This window comes from Danio rerio, chromosome 7 (assembly GCF_049306965.1).
Source record: "Danio rerio strain Tuebingen ecotype United States chromosome 7, GRCz12tu, whole genome shotgun sequence".
Taxonomy (NCBI): Eukaryota; Metazoa; Chordata; class Actinopteri; order Cypriniformes; family Danionidae; genus Danio; species Danio rerio.
The window spans coordinates 36,368,025-36,385,172 of record NC_133182.1 but is presented as its reverse complement, the minus strand read 5'-3'; the positions used below and the strand labels follow the sequence as shown (position 1 = coordinate 36,385,172).

Genomic DNA, 17,148 nt, shown 5'->3' with positions numbered 1-17,148 from the left:
AAGTGCACAACTTTTTTTTTTTTTACTTTTTAAAAAATATCTATTTTAACACAAATGATACTTTACATTTAACGGCCAAAATAAACAGCAATACCTTTTATAATGAAAAAAATAAAAATATATATATATATCATAGAATTATAAAGAAAACACCAAAATATGCACACAATGGTGAACAAAGAGCACAATAGCTGCACCAAATTTGTCCGAAAGTAAAAATATATTTTTATAGGTTTTATAATAAACACTCAGCCAACTTTGCTAGTCCCAGAATTCATTGAAGAGAAAGAAAGAAAGAAATATATTATTAAACACAAATGTATTTTACAGATTTTCCTAAGAAGAAAATAAAGAGAGATCCATAGACGTTTAGAAAAAGTGATTGTTGAATAAATGACTGAGGCAAGGAAAATATTGTGGGAACAAACTATTTATAGACTGCAACTTTAATACTTTTACTAAAATATATGTTAATTCTTTAGAGCATTCATGTTTTTGTGATACAGTATTAGGACACAAATATTTATTATGGCATGGGTATGACACGAGTATTACAAGGAGAAGGTGACTTATCAGTACATTGCATTGTTGGAATTATGGATAAGGCTTTGGTAGGTAGTACAAATGTCTGTGCATCTGTGTGTGTATATGTTTTTTTGACATATCAAGGCACAAATCTGTATAATGACATGAGTATGACACCAGTATTACAAGAAATTAGTGAAATATGAAGACATAATTAATTTCTCAAAAAGCTTCTAAATCATACAATATTAGTTTTTATTTCAGGAAGTTAAACAGTACGCAGTTTGCTTTGAAGTTTGGGTTTATGAATATGGTTGAGGGTGATAGAAAATACAGTTTGTATAGTATAAACACAACGTAAACCTATGGAATGTCCCCACAATTTTTAAAAACAAACCTCTGCGCAAATGTGTGTGCGCATGATTGTTCTGCATCTATCGTCCTCTTGGAGTATGTGTGTCTACCTGTGTTCCCTTGTTAGCATGACCTTAACGTTGGTGTTTAGTTTGTGAAAATCACTCCCAGCAGCTCACACAAACGTCTTTCCTCAGTGACTCAGGTGACTGGAGCTCAGTTCCCACTGCTGCTCTATTCTGCTGCTAAATTGCCCACTGATGGATGGATAGAGTTTGATAAATGGATGGACGTCTGGATTGCTGTTGTTTCAGAGCGCTGATATATAATACAGTGCACATAAGCCAGAGAAAGGATTGTGAAGAATGACTGGAGCGCAAAACATTTTTGTCCAACAACCACATTTTACAGACTATCAAACACACTTGTCTGCTGTTTTTTTTTTTTTTTTTTTTCTTGTTATTGTAAAGTAGATGTCAGCTGTTTGCTCAGGTTTGACCTCTTGTTCAAGGACTGGACTTTTCTGGGCTAGTTTTCAAAAGCTTCTGGTGCACAAAGGGGAAATACTTTTTTTTTTTTAAGTGGTCATTATATTCAGGTAATAACAATAATATAAATAGCCTGCTGTTTGTGTTTGGAATGGTGGTTCCAGATTTGTGTTCTAACAGCTTATGTAATATTAGTCAATAGCTGTTCTATTTTTAGTCTTTATAATGTTATGATAAGAGGTCTAAATATGATGTCATTTATTTTATTTAGTTTTTAAAATTTAGACGAATTTGTATTGTGCTTTTATAGACTTTTCAATTAAATAATGTTTTCTGTAGCGAACTAGAAATGTTAAGATTTTTGAAATATGCTTATTTTTATAGAAATAGTGTTGTGTGGAGTTCAAACTAAATTTTAAAAAGAATATTTTTATAGAAACTAAAAAAAGTAAAATGACTGTTCTGTGCTATTAATTCTTTTATTTTCCTCAGTCTTAGTCCCTTTGTCTCCCTGTTCATCAGCGGAATGAACCATCAACTTATTGAGCATATGTTTTACACAGCGGATGCCTTTCCAGCTGCAACCCAGTGCTGGGAAACAGCCACACACCCTCATTCACACAGATACACTACAGCCAATAAGTTTATTCAGTTCACCTATAGAATGAGTCTTTGGACTGTGGCCGAAACCATAGCACCCGGAGAAAACCCACGCAAACACTGGGAGAAAATGCAAACTCCTCACAGAAATGCCAACTTACCCAGCCAGAACTCGTACCAGCGATCTTCTTGCTGTGAGGCAACAGTGCTAACCACTGAGCCTCATGTCACCCTGTTCTGTGGTATATTTAAATTAATTATTTACATTTTACATTTACTCATTTCATTTATCCAAAGCAACATACAAGTGTGCATTAAAGAAACAGTTCAAATCATTTATTTACTAAATTATGATATTGTTTTTCAGTCTTAACCAATCAATCAATGAATAAAAATGATAAAAAAATGATAACTTTATTATCATAAAGTATTATTATTGTTATTAGTAGTAGTAGTGGTAGCAGTAGTAGTGTTATCATTATCATCATCATCATCACCTTATAACAATAACTTCTTATTGCCACATCATCAACATTGAAATTTGTAAAGCATAATTTTCACAACTAATTATTTAGAAATCTGACATTACTCATCAAACTTGCCACTTACACTCTTGCGACATCAGAGACTTTTTTACATTTTGTAAAGAGGGGCATAATAGGTCCCCTTTAAATGCTTCTGTTACTGTATGCATGGCTATTTCTGTTTTTTTTTTTTTTATTTTTTTTTTTATTTTGCAAAATTAGTTATGCTAATACAAGCTCGCGGGGTGCAGTAAAACCAGTAAAAAAAAAAAACAAGAAATAATCTTTATCTCAAGAACAAATCCATATCTCTTATGAATCATTCAAATATCGGTGTCTGATGTGCTGTGTGCATCAAGACTAATTAAAAAGCTTAGCTTAAATGTGTGATTTATTCATTCATTCATTCATTTATTTTTCTTTGGCTTATTCCCTTTATTCATCAGGCGTCGCCACAGCGAAATTAACCGCCAACTTATCCAGCATAGGTTTTTCAGAGCGAATGCCCTTCCAGCCGCAACCCAGTACTGCAAAACATCCATACAAACTCATACACTACGCTCAATGTAGTTTATTCAATTTACATATAACACATGTCTTTGCACTTGGGGGTGGGGTGGGGTTTGGGGGGTTGGAACCGGAGCACCCGGTTCACACACAGAACTTCACACAGAAATACCAACTGACTTGAACCAGGAAACCTTCTTGCTGTCAGGTGGCTGTGCTAACCACTGAGCCACCACTGAGTTTCACACTTCATGAATTAAATGTATTGTTTGAGTTTTTGCCAGAACAACAGTACCAGTCTGTCCAACTAGCAATAGACAGAAAAAAATTGGGAAAAAATTGGAAACGTTCATATTTTTTTGCAGTTCATTGTGATGTCTCCAGCGGTGTGGAGACAGGCTGCAGCTTTAACATGTTGACCTGTGCTGCTCTTTTAGGTGGAGTTTGAGTGGCTGAGGCAGTACTGGTTCCAGGGCCGGCGTTACGCTCGATTCTGCAGCTGGTGGACTAAACCCATGGAGCAGATGGAGAAAGATTGGAAGGAAATGGAGAGAATGGTAAGAGAGTTGGAGTGAGGCCTCCAGATTTTTCGCTCAGTTCAGCGTCTGACACACAGCTTGCCAGTCGCAGTGTTTGTTTATGAAATGTTTTGGCTAATTTGATTCTGCTTTCTGCTACCACTTGTAACCTCAGCGCTGTTTAACACATTTTACATTTATTTAAATCCGCAGTTCATGTGGTGAATGTGAAACAAGTGTGCAGGTTCTGTGTGTGGCCGTCCAGACGACAAGAATGAGGGAGGCAGACAAATATGTACATGAGAGATTAGAACATTTGAATATGTAGTTTCTTTTATGATCATTTTATGTATATATAATTGAAAAAATGAAAATCCTTATCTGGAATATTATTATTATTATTGCTGTTATTATTATTATTATTATTATTATTATTATTATTATTATTATTGTTATTATTAATATTATTATTGTTATTATTATTGTTATATTATTATTATTATTATTATTATTATTATTATTATTATTATTATTATTATTATTATTATTATTATTATTGTTATTATTATTTTTGTTATTATCATTTTTATTATTATTGTTATTATTATTATTATTATTATTTTTATTATTATTATTATTATTATTATTTATTACTTTTATTATTATTATTATTATTATTATTATAGTTATTATTACTGTTATTACAATTATTATTATTATTATTATTATAATTGTTATTATTATTATTTTTAATTACTTTTATTATTATTATTATTATTATTATTAATATTATCATTATTATTCATTCATTCATTTGCTTGTCGGCTTAGTCCCTTTATTAATCCGAGGTCGCCACAGCGGAATGAATTGCCAACTTATCCAGCAAGTTTTTACGTAATGGATGCCCTTCCAGCCGCAACCCATCTCTGGGAAACATCCACAAACACATGCACACACACTCATACACAGCGGCCAATTTAGCTTACCCAATTCACCTGTATTGCATGTCTTTGGACTGTGGGTGAAACCGGAGCACCCGGAGGAAACCCACACTAACACAGAGAGAACATACAAACTCCACACAGAAAGGCCAACTGAGCCGAGGTTCGACCCAGCGACACCCCCCCCCCATTAGCAGTTGTATTAGTTAACACGTTGTACTTTTCATCCTCATATTTTAGCTGCGGTTGCTTAATGTAAGGAATATAACACAGGTGCTGTCTTTGTGGTGTCTGGGAAAGTAACCTTGAGGTATGTACTGTAGATAAACCTATCAAATGACTTTTTCCACTGAGGTTGGGAGATGTGCAGCTTGATATTTTCCGTTGTGCATTTATAGATGGCTTAAATTAATCACATCGCTGCAGTTAAGAAATAAAATGTGATTTATTTAAACCACATAATATTGTAGCTTGTAATAATTACTGGTCAAAGTTATTTTCTGCAGCCTTTAATTCAATTAAAAAAGAAAACAAGAAGGGACAAGAAGTTGTTGTTCTCGTCATAAACCTTCTGACCGCACTTGACCTCTTTAAGCAGGTCAGCATCCAGGCTTTCAGTACTGGACACACACAGTGGTTATTTACATCTAGGCCATCACAGCTGATCAGAACTGTCTGTTTGACACGTGTTTGGTCTCTATGCCTGTGTTTGTGTTCTCAGTGCTAAAGGGTCTTTCAGTAGGGGGCACTGTTGTATCATCACAGTCTGCCTGTTTCTCACTGCCCGTTTCGCTCTTTGAGCAGTAATCACATCTAATGTGCTGCTGGGGCTAAAGACAGCCTCTTGAGTGTGTGTGAGTGTGTGTGTGTGTGTGTGTGTGTGTGTGTGTGTGTGTGTGTGTGTGTGTGTGTGTGTGTGTTTGTGTGTGTGTGTGTTTGTGTGTGTGTGAGAGAGAGAGAGAGAGAGAGAGAGAGAGAGAGAGAGAGAGAGAGAGAGAGAGAAAGAGAGAGAGAAGGGGTGAGACAGTCTCAGATGAGATACCAGTTTTCCTTCTGTTTCCAGAAACAGTTTAATAGTGCTGACATTCACCTGTGTAATAGGGTATATTTTAGTTTCTGTGTATAGCATTTAGTATATATATATATATATATATATATATATATATATATATATATATATATATATATATATATATATATATATATATATATATATATATATATATATATATATATTTATTTATTTATTTATTTATTTATTTATTATTATTATTTTTTTTTAGTAATTTTTTTGGTAAAATATTTATTAGTGACAAAAGTGGACACGCACAACAATAATCCAATATCGGTATAAATTATATAAATGTGTATGATTTCCCATTATCCTTTAAACAAGTTTTGCTAAGTTGTATTAAAATATTTTCAATGTAATACTTTGTGTATTATAATAATAATAATAATAATAACAAAAAATAAATAACAACAACTATTATTATTAGTATTATTTTTATTATTATTATTATATTTTTTTGTTGTTGTTTTACAAATGTTATTCAGAAGGCCGTCAGAACATTTCACAAATATAAGGACATTTTATGTTCACTGTTTTTAAAGTAGACACTATACTTACATTTACTATGCTTTTAAAGCATATTGTGTATTTTATTGTATATTGTACAATTAAGTTGCACCGAGACCATACAGTTGAAGTCTGAATTATTAATTCCCCTGTTAATCCCCCCCCAATTTCTGCTGAATGTAGAGAAGATTTCTTCAACATATTTTTAAACATAATAGTTTTTATAACTCATCTATAATAACTGATTTCTTTTATCTTTGCCATGATGACGGTAAATAATATTTGACTTGATATTTTTCAAGATACTAGTATTCTTAAAGGGCACTTTTAAGCCTTAACTAGGTTAATTAGGTTATCTAGGCAGGTTAGGGTAATTAGGCAAGGCAGGTTAGGGTAATTACGCAAGTTATAGTATAATGAGGTTTGTTCTATAGACTATCCAACAAATATATAGCTCAAAGGGGCTAATAATTTTGACCTTAAAATCTTTTTAAAAAAATTCAAAACTGCTTTTATCCTAGCTGATATAAAACTTTCTCCAGAAGACAAAATATTATTAGACTTACTTTTACCTTGCTCTGTTAAACATCATTTGGGAAATATTTCTATTATATAAATATAAATATAATAATAATAATAAAAAATTATATATATATATATATATATATATATATATATATATATATATATATATATATATATATATATATATATATATATATATATATATATATATATATATATATATATATATATATATATATATATTATTTTACCACAAGAAAAATCTAGGAAGTTTATTTTTAATGTATCTCATTATATAATCTATTTTATTAAGCATAATAAAAGCATTTTAATCACATTTTTATTTACATTTCCTCATCGGTAATTCTTAAAATCCCACCTTTCAGAAAAAATATTCATAGATGTATATTTCAAATTGAGTGTGCATTTAGTTTAACCTGATCTAGGCGTTTATGCGTTTTATTAGTTGTACAAATATTGAATTGGTAGAATTGTTGGAGCTTGAATAAACCTCTCGTGAATGTGAAAGCGCTTTATAAAATAAATACTCATTTGAATCCCTAATATCTGATATTTTCATGGCTGATTTAAATTCGTTTAAGTATGATTTCAGCCGACAGTCATGGCATTTAACAGAGACATGTGTTTTTCTAGATTGTGGGGAATTGTCTCGTTGGCCTTCCTGCACTTTTGGTGTGTGTGTTTTTTTGTTTTTTTGCAGTCTGTGCAGGTTCGAGGTTGGCCGGTTTGTGTGTTTCTTCGTGTGTTCTCCCTTTTCCTGCTGTTTATTAAAACCGCTCCTCTCCCATGGGGGTTTCTCTCTTTACGTTTCCCTTCTTTCTCTTTTCTTGCGTCTCCCTCTTTCTCGCTCTTCAGGCTGTTGTGATGCAAATTTTCACCCCTCCATTTGAATGACATCCTGATAAAACAACTCTCTCTCTCTCTCTCTCTCTCTCTCTCTCTCTCTCTCTCTCTCTCTCTCTCTCTCTCTCTCTCTCTCTCTCTCACTCTTACTCACATACACTCTCTCTCTCTCTCTCTTCAACCTGTACCTCATGAATTAATGTGAACCGCTTAATGGAAACAACATTGGAAATATGGTGGAGAAAAGAAAAGAATGAAGAAAAGAATAATGATAGCTATTTAAATGTGCTGTGATAAGATGAGGTAAATGTTATCAAACATCAGGTCTGGGGTCCCTCTCCTCAATTTCTCTCTCTCTCACACACACACTGGGTGAACGCAGGGTCCCTAAAGAGAAGCTATCATACTCCTCATACACCACTGACATTTATTTAGGCTTTTAACAGTGACACTTTCTTTCTCTTCCTCTCTCAGTCTGTCTATCCTGGCAGAGGAGAGATAGTCGGCTATATGCAAAATATTTTAAATACCACCCAACCCTTTTTTTTGTTAGTCTATTTTTATTTATTTAAATCTGTGTCTGAAATTGAGACACAGGCCAGTTAAAGAGATAGTTAACACAAAACTATTAATTCTGTCATCATTTACTCACTTTTTTGATGTCCAAATTATTGATGAATTGCTTTCTTCAGTTTAACACAAAAGATGTTTTGAATAATGTTGGAAAACAGTAGCCATTGACTTCCATAGTTTGTGGCTACCATTTTCCAACATTTTGCAAAATGTGTTATTTTACTTTATTTTTTTTAAATCATGTTTTAATTAAATTAAGTTAAATAAATTAAATTAAATTAAATTAAATTAAATTAAATTAAATTAAATTTTATTTTATTTTATTTTATTTTATTTTATTTTATTTTATTTTATTTTATTTTATTTTATTTTATTTTATTTTATTTTATTTTTGTGTATGTTTATTTTGTGTGTTATTTTATTGTGTGTTTATTTTTATTTTGTGTATGTGTTTATATTGTGTGTGTTTATTTTATTGTGTGTTTATTTTATTTTATTGTTTGTGTTTATTTGATTTTTGTGTATGTTAATTTTTTATGTGTTTATTTTGTTTTATTGTGTGTTTATTTTATTTTAATGTTTACATATTTAATTTTTTGTGTATGTTTATTTTCTATGTGTTTATTTTATTTTGTGTGTTGTTTATTTTATTTTATTGTGTTTATTTATTGTGTATGTTTATTTTAATATATATATTTATCATTTTCTTTTCGGCTTAGTCCCTTTATTAATCTGGGGTCGCCACAGCAGAACGAACCGCTAACTTATCCTGCATATGTTTTACGCAGCGTATGCCCTTCCAGCTGGAACCCATCACTGGAAAACACCCATACACTCTCATTTACACACATTCACTATGGACAATTTTAGCTTACCCAATTCACCTGTACTGCATGTCTCTGGACATGTGGGGGAAACCGGAGCACCCGGAGGAAACCTCACGCAAACGCGGCGAGAACATGCAAACTCCACACAGAAATACCAGCGACCTTCTTGCGGTGAGGCGACAGCAATATATATTTTTTTCATTATTTTGTGTTGTTTATTTTGTTTTATTGTGTGTTTTTTCATTTAATTTAATTTTATTTGTGTTTAACAGGAAAATGAAAATGAAAATACTTGTAACTACTTGAGGCTGAATAATTCTTAACTGTTTCTGATACACTATACTTTAATAGTTCCATAGGTTCATTCTGATTTTTTATGTCTAATTTGTCACCTCTGTCAACCAGAAAATTGCATCAAAAATCGTTCTTCCCTCTCTTTCACCACATCTATTCTATCCGTCTGCCACATACTGTACACTATCATCACATAGCATCTACTGAAAAATCTATTCGCAGACTAAACAGAAACTATGGCTGCATCTTTTCTGTTTTGATTCCACTAGTGTTCGTGTTGGTCTCTCTCTGTGTGTGTGTGTGTGTGTGTGTGTGTGTGTGTGTGTGTGTGTGTACTGTATCTGTGTGCGATTTCGGCGACTGTTTCATTATTTCATCCTCTCTGTCCAATGAGAGAAAGCTAGCTAGAGAAAGCGAGCAATCATGACTGCAGGGGTCACCATTGATATCTGATTACGTTATTGACCTGGCGTGCGTGTGTGTGTGGCAGACAGGAAGGTAAAGACCTCTCTCCCCAGCGAGAGAGTGAGACTGAGGGTCAATGTAAATGTTATTGCAGTGTGAGCTCATTTGATCAAAGCCACTGAAAGGTTAAGCGAATCCAATCTGGTTTAGTGTGTCTGAGGGTAGGGGGGTGTATATATGTGTGTGAGGCCAGTGGAAAGAGAGAGAGAGTGAGGGGATTATCGTATAGCCGCTAAAATGCTGGATGTGGTGCACAGCGCTTCTCTCTGTCTCTAATGCGTTTAGACAGCAATTGGCCTTAATAACCTTTATTGACTTCGGTAGGTCAGTGCCAAGGATCTAATTATTCAAGTGTATCAATTTCATCTAGTTTAGAGCTGCCTCGTTCTGATAATTATTTTAAGGTCGACCAGGGCAATTAATCTCTATTCACTTATTTGATGAGTTTGTAAAACATTATAAATGTAATGGCTTTGCCGTTCATTTTTATCATAATAATGTTCCAGAATGCCTTTAGTAGGGCTGCTCTGTGTGTTTTCATGTGTAGCGCGTGTCAGTTTTTGTTAAATTTATGTGTGGCCGTGTTGCTCATTTTGTACTCATTTCTACAAGCAAATTGGTATAAAAGAAAATCTAACCATAGAAATGGAAAAATTAAGACCCCGCTTAAAAAGTTCTCAAGTTTTCTGGTTGTTGGTTTTATTGTTTGGGTAAAATGTTATTTTTGTTTTATTCTGTACTGTACTGGTTGCACTTCCTCCAAATTTAAAATGCTGTCATAAAACATTTGTAATTTTCAACACAAATGTATATAGAAAAAAATGAAAACTGTATACAGTGCTCAGCATTAATGTGTTTACCTGTTTTGAAAATGAATATATTTAATTTTTATTTTGGTGCTTTTGAACAAAATATTTATTAAACAAATATTTTTAAAAAGTAATATTTTAGTCACCAAACATTTTTAGAAGTAGAAAGATAAATCATTTAAAGTCTTGCAAAATAAACAACAACAAAATTACAGCTTAAACTTTTTAACGCATGTATAAATATTATTTTCTCTTGATTGTCTTTTTAAAAAAAATCTTTTATTTACTATTTTTCCCTAACATATCAATGTGATCTACATATTTTTTAACTGTCATCTTAAGTTATTTAATTAAATAAGCTTCAGATTTGGTTTCAGTACTGGCTAGTTTAATGTACAGTAAATGCACAAATATCGTGAAGCATCCTATAAAAATATTAATTAATAAATAAATATATAGATACAACAGTTCAGTCTGGTTCTTGAACCTGATTGGTTGATAACTGTGGGATATTCTGCAATATCAGAATTTGTGCAGCCTCCTCACCCTTCTGTATTACTCTGCCCTCATAGAGTGACTGCAGATGAATGAACTCACTACAGTTTGACAAATATTGCAGCTGTTGGACAACATAATGTACTTTTGAGGCTTTTTTACAGTGAGAATGTATTTGTTTAGATTACATCTATGCAGTTTAATTATAAGGATAGTGCCTATTTTAAATATTTATAATTTCTAAGATACAGCGAGTCTGCATGCAGACCAAAAAAAGGTGATGTTGTTATTCCACAAGATAGCAGCAGAGACCGCTTAATAAACCCTTAGGAAAACAGATTGCGGTATTTTCAAACTACAGCTGATCAAAACAATTGAAGGTGTGACATTCTAAGTTGATCTCTCACTTTTGTATTTTGCAGTGCTGTATTTATACCACTGTAATTGTAGTGTATTGATTGTGAGATGGGACTCACATATCTATGAATGTATGTATTTTATGTTGGCGCTCTTTGTATAACCCTGTGTTACTTTTTGATTGGCCATCTGTTTTCTAATGAGTCTCCTGTTTTCATTACTGCAGACTAGTTCAGTAAAAAGAAAGAGAGAAGAAATGCCTGCCTGTGTTTATCGTTTTTCCTCATCACAAACACAACAGTAATCTGGTAGTGATTGCACTGCTTTGGCTTTTTCAGGGTTAATTATTGTAATTCCGATTGTGACAGAGAAATACTGGGAAATGTTTCCAATCTGATGGCATTTCATGCCGTTCAGCCTTATAACCTTAAAATGTGAGCAAAAGACTAGATAATAATTTTAATTTCAATTAAAATTTTAAGAATTAAATAATTTTAATTCTTAAAATGACGGTGGTGAATTAGCAACGATTTCTGCTGTTCTGACATCAGCTGCAGATGTATGGCGGAAGAAAGTTGCTCATACAAAAAGATTTTTAGACTCTCCGTGTTTGATTTTCTTTTTATATACACGATTATGCCGTCAAACTGTTGTATAAACATGAAATCACTACTCGTAGCAGTGCATACAGCTGTTTATTGTCACTGGTAGGACACAAAGACAACACGCCTCACAGCTGTCCAGATATACAGCCATATCGCACTGCTACCCAGAGATGGGTTGCGGCTGGAAGGGCATCCGCTGCGTAAAAACTTGCTGGATAAGTTGGTGGTTCATTCCGCTGTGGCGACCCCAGATTAATAAAGGGATTAAGCCGACAAGAAAATGAATAAATGAATGAATATATATATATAAAGAGTCCAGAGAAAATCACTTTTCAAATGGTTTTACTTTTTTTATATACATACTATATCTAATAGATATATTTCACAGACATTCACTGTTTACATTTTATTTATAATATATAATTACACAAAACAGTAAATTTATTTATTTATAATAATGATAACTATGATGATATAATAATAATAATAATAATAATAATAATTAATTAATTAACAATTATTATTATTATTATTATTATAGACATAGAAATAATGTTTTGTATAATAAATCTGTTTTCTTTCCTGTCTAATTTTTTTTCTCTTGCTCGCACTCTCTCTCTCTCTCTGAGCTGTTGTCTCTTGTCAGATCAGAATGAAACCACAGATCTGTTCACCTGTGTTTATCCTTCAGCTCGCCTGCTTGAACAACATCAGAAATTACCTCCCAATTTCTCTTATTACACCTTTAAAGGGTAAATAAAAGGCTTCTAATAAATTTCACAGTAAGATATGGTTTTTATTGGAGAACGCGAGGGAAATGGGAAAGAAAAGAAGCAGGAAAAGGGGGGCGAGCAGAAAAAACACTGTACAGTAGAATTTGCGGGGAAAAGGTATTTATGATTCCCTTTGAAGTCCTTATTGAACAGGGTAAGCTGAATTTTAGCAGGCCATGATAGTGGGGAGGGTAAATACTTAAACCCCTTTAGAGAATTTCATGCGCTGATATGCCACTTGCAGGCTGTGTGTTTGTGTTTTCTACCTACAGGGAGAGAAAGAGAGAGAGAGAGAGAGAGAGAGAGAGAAAGAGAGAGGGAGAGAAAGAGAGAGAGAGGTTGCTGGCTTTGGGCAGGCTGGGAGACCAGTGGGTCTGTGTGTGGTGATATTTTATTTATTTATTTAAACTTTTTGTGGTTAGGTTGGAGCATTTAGGTTGGAGCATTTCGGGATATTTTTTAGAACATGCTGAGAGTCCAGTAAAACACTAAAGGTGGAGGGGGGATTAGTGCTGAACAATATACCGTTTGAGCATTAATATCGCAATATGTGTGTCCGCAATAGTCACATTCCAAAACATGCAATGTTGAATTGCGATTTAAGGAGACTCTGCAAAATTTAAGTTAAAATTAAATCTACATGTGTTTTTAAGGACTATGACTATGTAAGCATTTTAAGAGAGTTCAAAGCATTTTAAGAGAGCATAAAAAACATTTAATAAAGATTCATTTTATTGAACAATTTAAATGATGTAGACTCTGCATTGTTAATTTACATTTGATTCTTCATTTTTTGTAACCGAATCCCCTGTTGGATTCTCCCCAGAAAACCATAAAACACTGTTTGCTTTACTTTAATATTTGCTCCATTGTGTTTATTTTTGAGTGTATTTTGTTTATTACATGTATATAACAAATTACATAAAATATATTTTCATTTCACTTCTCTATAAAATCATCCAAATCAATCTAAAGCATTGGTCTCAAACTGGATTCCTGGAGGGCCGCAGCTCTGCACAATTTTGCTCTCACCCTAATCAAACACAGCTGATCCAAATAATCAAGATGTTTAAGACTACTAGAGACTATTAAGCAGGTGTGAGTTGGAGGTTAGAGCTAAACTGAACTGTGGCCCTTTGGGAGTTGAGTTTAAGACCATTGAACTAAAGTCTTTGTAAAAAAAAAGTTATTTAAGTCATCTGGTGAAATTATATTGCAATATATTACACAGTGTAAAACCCAACTTACAGAGTATATATATATATATATATATATATATATATATATATATATATATATATATATATATATATATATATATATATATATATATATATATATATATATATATATATCGCAGAGGACATTAATATTGCAATGTAAATTTTGTTCACTATCATGCAGCCCATCTTTATATTACAACAACAGTGCTGACTGAATCTTTATTATAGTGACTCTATCACTGTTAGCCATTTTACTAGAATTTTCAAGGGTTGCCTGATTAGTTGAGTCAAATGTTTAAAACAACAATGTTTTAAGCGTGATATTTATTTTTACATATGCAACTTTACAGAATGTTTAGAAGCAGCTGAAAAATACAGTATTTGACAAATGCATGAAAATTTATTTGAGATTTTATATGGAAAAATATTGATCTTTTTTTCTGTTTAAATGCAATTTAATTCCCAACCATTGGATTACAGTTTGGGGTTTGAGTTGGGTTTGTCCATATTTTACCCAAATATAGGTTGAAACATCACAATATTTTAGTTTTGTATAGTTTCATTGAAAATAGAGTTTTATTATTATTATTATTATTATTATTCATTCATTCATTCATTTTCTTTTCGTCCCTTTATAATTCTGGGGTTACCACAGTGGAATGAACCGCCAACTTATCCAGCATATGTTTTACGCAGCAGATTCCCTTCCAGCTGCAACCCATCACTAGAAAACATCATACACACTCATTCACACACATACAATATGGAAAATTTAGCGTACCCAGTTCACTTATACCACGTTTTTGGACTGTGGGAGCACCCAGGGAACACCCGGAGGAAAGCCACGCGAACACAGGGAGAACATGCAAACGCCACACAGAAATGCCAACTGACCCAGCCGGGGCTTAAACCAGCGACCTTCTTGCTGTGAGGCAATTGTGCTACCCACTGAGCCACCATGCTGCCTAATTTTTATTATTTTTATTAATATTATTTTAAACTTTGTAATCTTTGTAACTTCTAATCAATTGTATGGGTCCTTGCTGAATGTGCATGATTATGTCTTGTCCTGCTGGTGTTGAGTGTAACCATGTTGGAGCCTATGCTTTCTCTCTGACAGTCAAAGAACTCTTTCAAGTTGAATTTCCATCTTTCTTCGAAAGCCAATAAGTGCTTTATAATGCCTGATCTGTCTTATCTCGGGAAACCCTCCTCACACTCTTGGTTTATTTAGTGCTTTGTTTATTTATTTATTTACTCTGCAGTTTTTCCAGCTCATTCCTCGATCAGCGAGATAAGCGGCTGAAGGAAGAGGAATAAGATCTAGAATTACAGACCATGACTGATTAATCGCTACTGGGGATATGCTCACAGACACCACACGTACAGTATTTGCTTCATTAAATTCACAGATGTGCAAAAAAACAAGATCAACGCTCTGTTTTCTGCCAGTCAGGTAGAGGACGACCTTATTTAGGAAATATATATGTGTTTAAAGTGTCTGTCTTTCTACTCCATCCCTTCTTTTTAATTCCTCAGAGTCACCAGGTTGGCTATCATGTCGGGCTCTTAACCGATTTAAGCCACGCTTCAGAACAATGAGGGGAAGAATGGGAGATCCTGATGCCAAGCCACTGTAAAATTGTCGGATTCGCTTGAAAAATCGCAGAGAAAGAGAGGAATTATAAAGAAGATATTGCTGATAATGTGAGCGGTTTTAGAAGTGGAGGGAGAGAAAGACGACGATAGAAAAAAGGAGAAAGAGGTGTTATGCTGGAGTGCAGACTGGTGGCTGCTGCATACTCAGAAGTTGCAGTCTTTGTGTTTGTTTTTGTGTTTGTTTGTTTGTGTTTGGACAGAAGTTGAGAGCGAGGGATGACACTCTGGCTGAGATGAATAGACACAGATGTGTTTGATAGTAAACACTCTCTCTCTTTCCAAGGGGAAATGTTCCTGTTGAAATCTGTTATGATCCCCTTGCTTTCAACTCTCTCTTCCGCTCCCTGTCTTTCTCTCTCTCTTTCTCTGGCTGTTTCATACAGTGTGGTGAAGAGCGGTGGATGGTTTAGGGATTAGAAAGCAAATTCGACAATTTACGTTGAGACTGAACAGGCTTGACCACAAGAAAGCGAGATCACGTGCTGTTGGCGAGGATTGTTGAAATTGAAGCAGACTGAGCCTGAATGGTAATCCACATGAACGACCTTGAGTTGGATTTTTGAAACTGGCGAAAACCTTCTCAAATAAATTTTTTTGATCATATTGAGTGATATTGATTGAATAGTGGAAAATATGAAACATTTTAGACATGTGGAAATTGATTTCATATAGCTAGTTGGCATTAGGGGTCTGTCTGTTTGTCTATCATCTAATGAAAAATCCACATCGGAACTATATTGCTATAGGTGTTGGACAATGAAACTTGAACATTGTCCAATTTAGTTCTGGAGCAGAGCATGAAAGGTCCATATGGTCAGTATGACCTTTGGTCACTTGTGCCAATGTCAATTGTCAATTTCAGTGTTGCCATCAGCAAAAATCTTGGGTTGTGGATAATGTGAAACATTCTCTGAAGTGTCTATCTTCACTGTTCCTCCCACATACGGGAGAGTTACGGTGTGGAGTAGTCCCAAAGAAGCATACCAGCCAGACTGTTGCATGCCCGAGTAAAACACGGAAATGGATCAGTGATAGTTTGGGCTGCAATATCATTACACACTCTAAGCCCAATACTTGTGTTAGATGTCACATCACTGTCAAGGACTATCGAACCATTCTGGAGCCTCGATAGCCACTGACCTTGTGCACCCAATGGTTCAAACATTGTATTCTGAAGACAGTGTCGTGTATCAGGAGGATAATACACCAATACACACAGCAAGACTGATGACATAGTGGTTTGATGAACATGAATATTAAGTTAAACATCTCCCATGGCCTGCACAGTCACCAGATCCAATATTATTGAGCCACTTTGGGATGTTTTGGAGGAGCGAGTAAGGAAAGGTTTTCCTCTACTAGCATCACATAGTTACCTGGCCACTATTCTGCAAGAAGAATGCTTTAAAATCCCTCTGGACATTGTAAGGGACTTGTATCTGTCATTCCTAAGACAAATTGATGCAGTATTGGTCTCAAAAAGGAGGTTCGGCTGCACACAAATATATTATTGTGGTCTAAAACCAGGCATTTGAGTTTCATTGTCCATCCCCTGCATTTGTGTTGATAATGAAATAACTACACACACGTTTTTATGAGACATTTTATTATGCATTATGAACAGCTTTTGTACCTTATGAGCA

The 17,148-nt window shown here is 33.8% G+C and overlaps 1 protein-coding gene across 9 annotated transcripts in view; it reads left to right on the top strand.

Moving 5' to 3' along the window:
* fto (FTO alpha-ketoglutarate dependent dioxygenase) overlaps window positions 1–17,148 on the top strand; it is a 231,806-nt gene that overhangs the window by 65,361 nt on the left and 149,297 nt on the right. For all 9 annotated transcript variants that reach the window (XR_012383388.1, XR_012383387.1, XM_001345874.9 and 6 more), the window contains exon 7: window positions 3,436–3,555. Coding sequence is in view for 7 of the 9 variants with exons in the window: in XM_001345874.9 (XP_001345910.5) it covers window positions 3,436–3,555 (120 nt within the window). In the remaining 2 variants the exon portion in view is untranslated. The remainder of the gene's footprint in view (window positions 1–3,435; window positions 3,556–17,148) is intronic.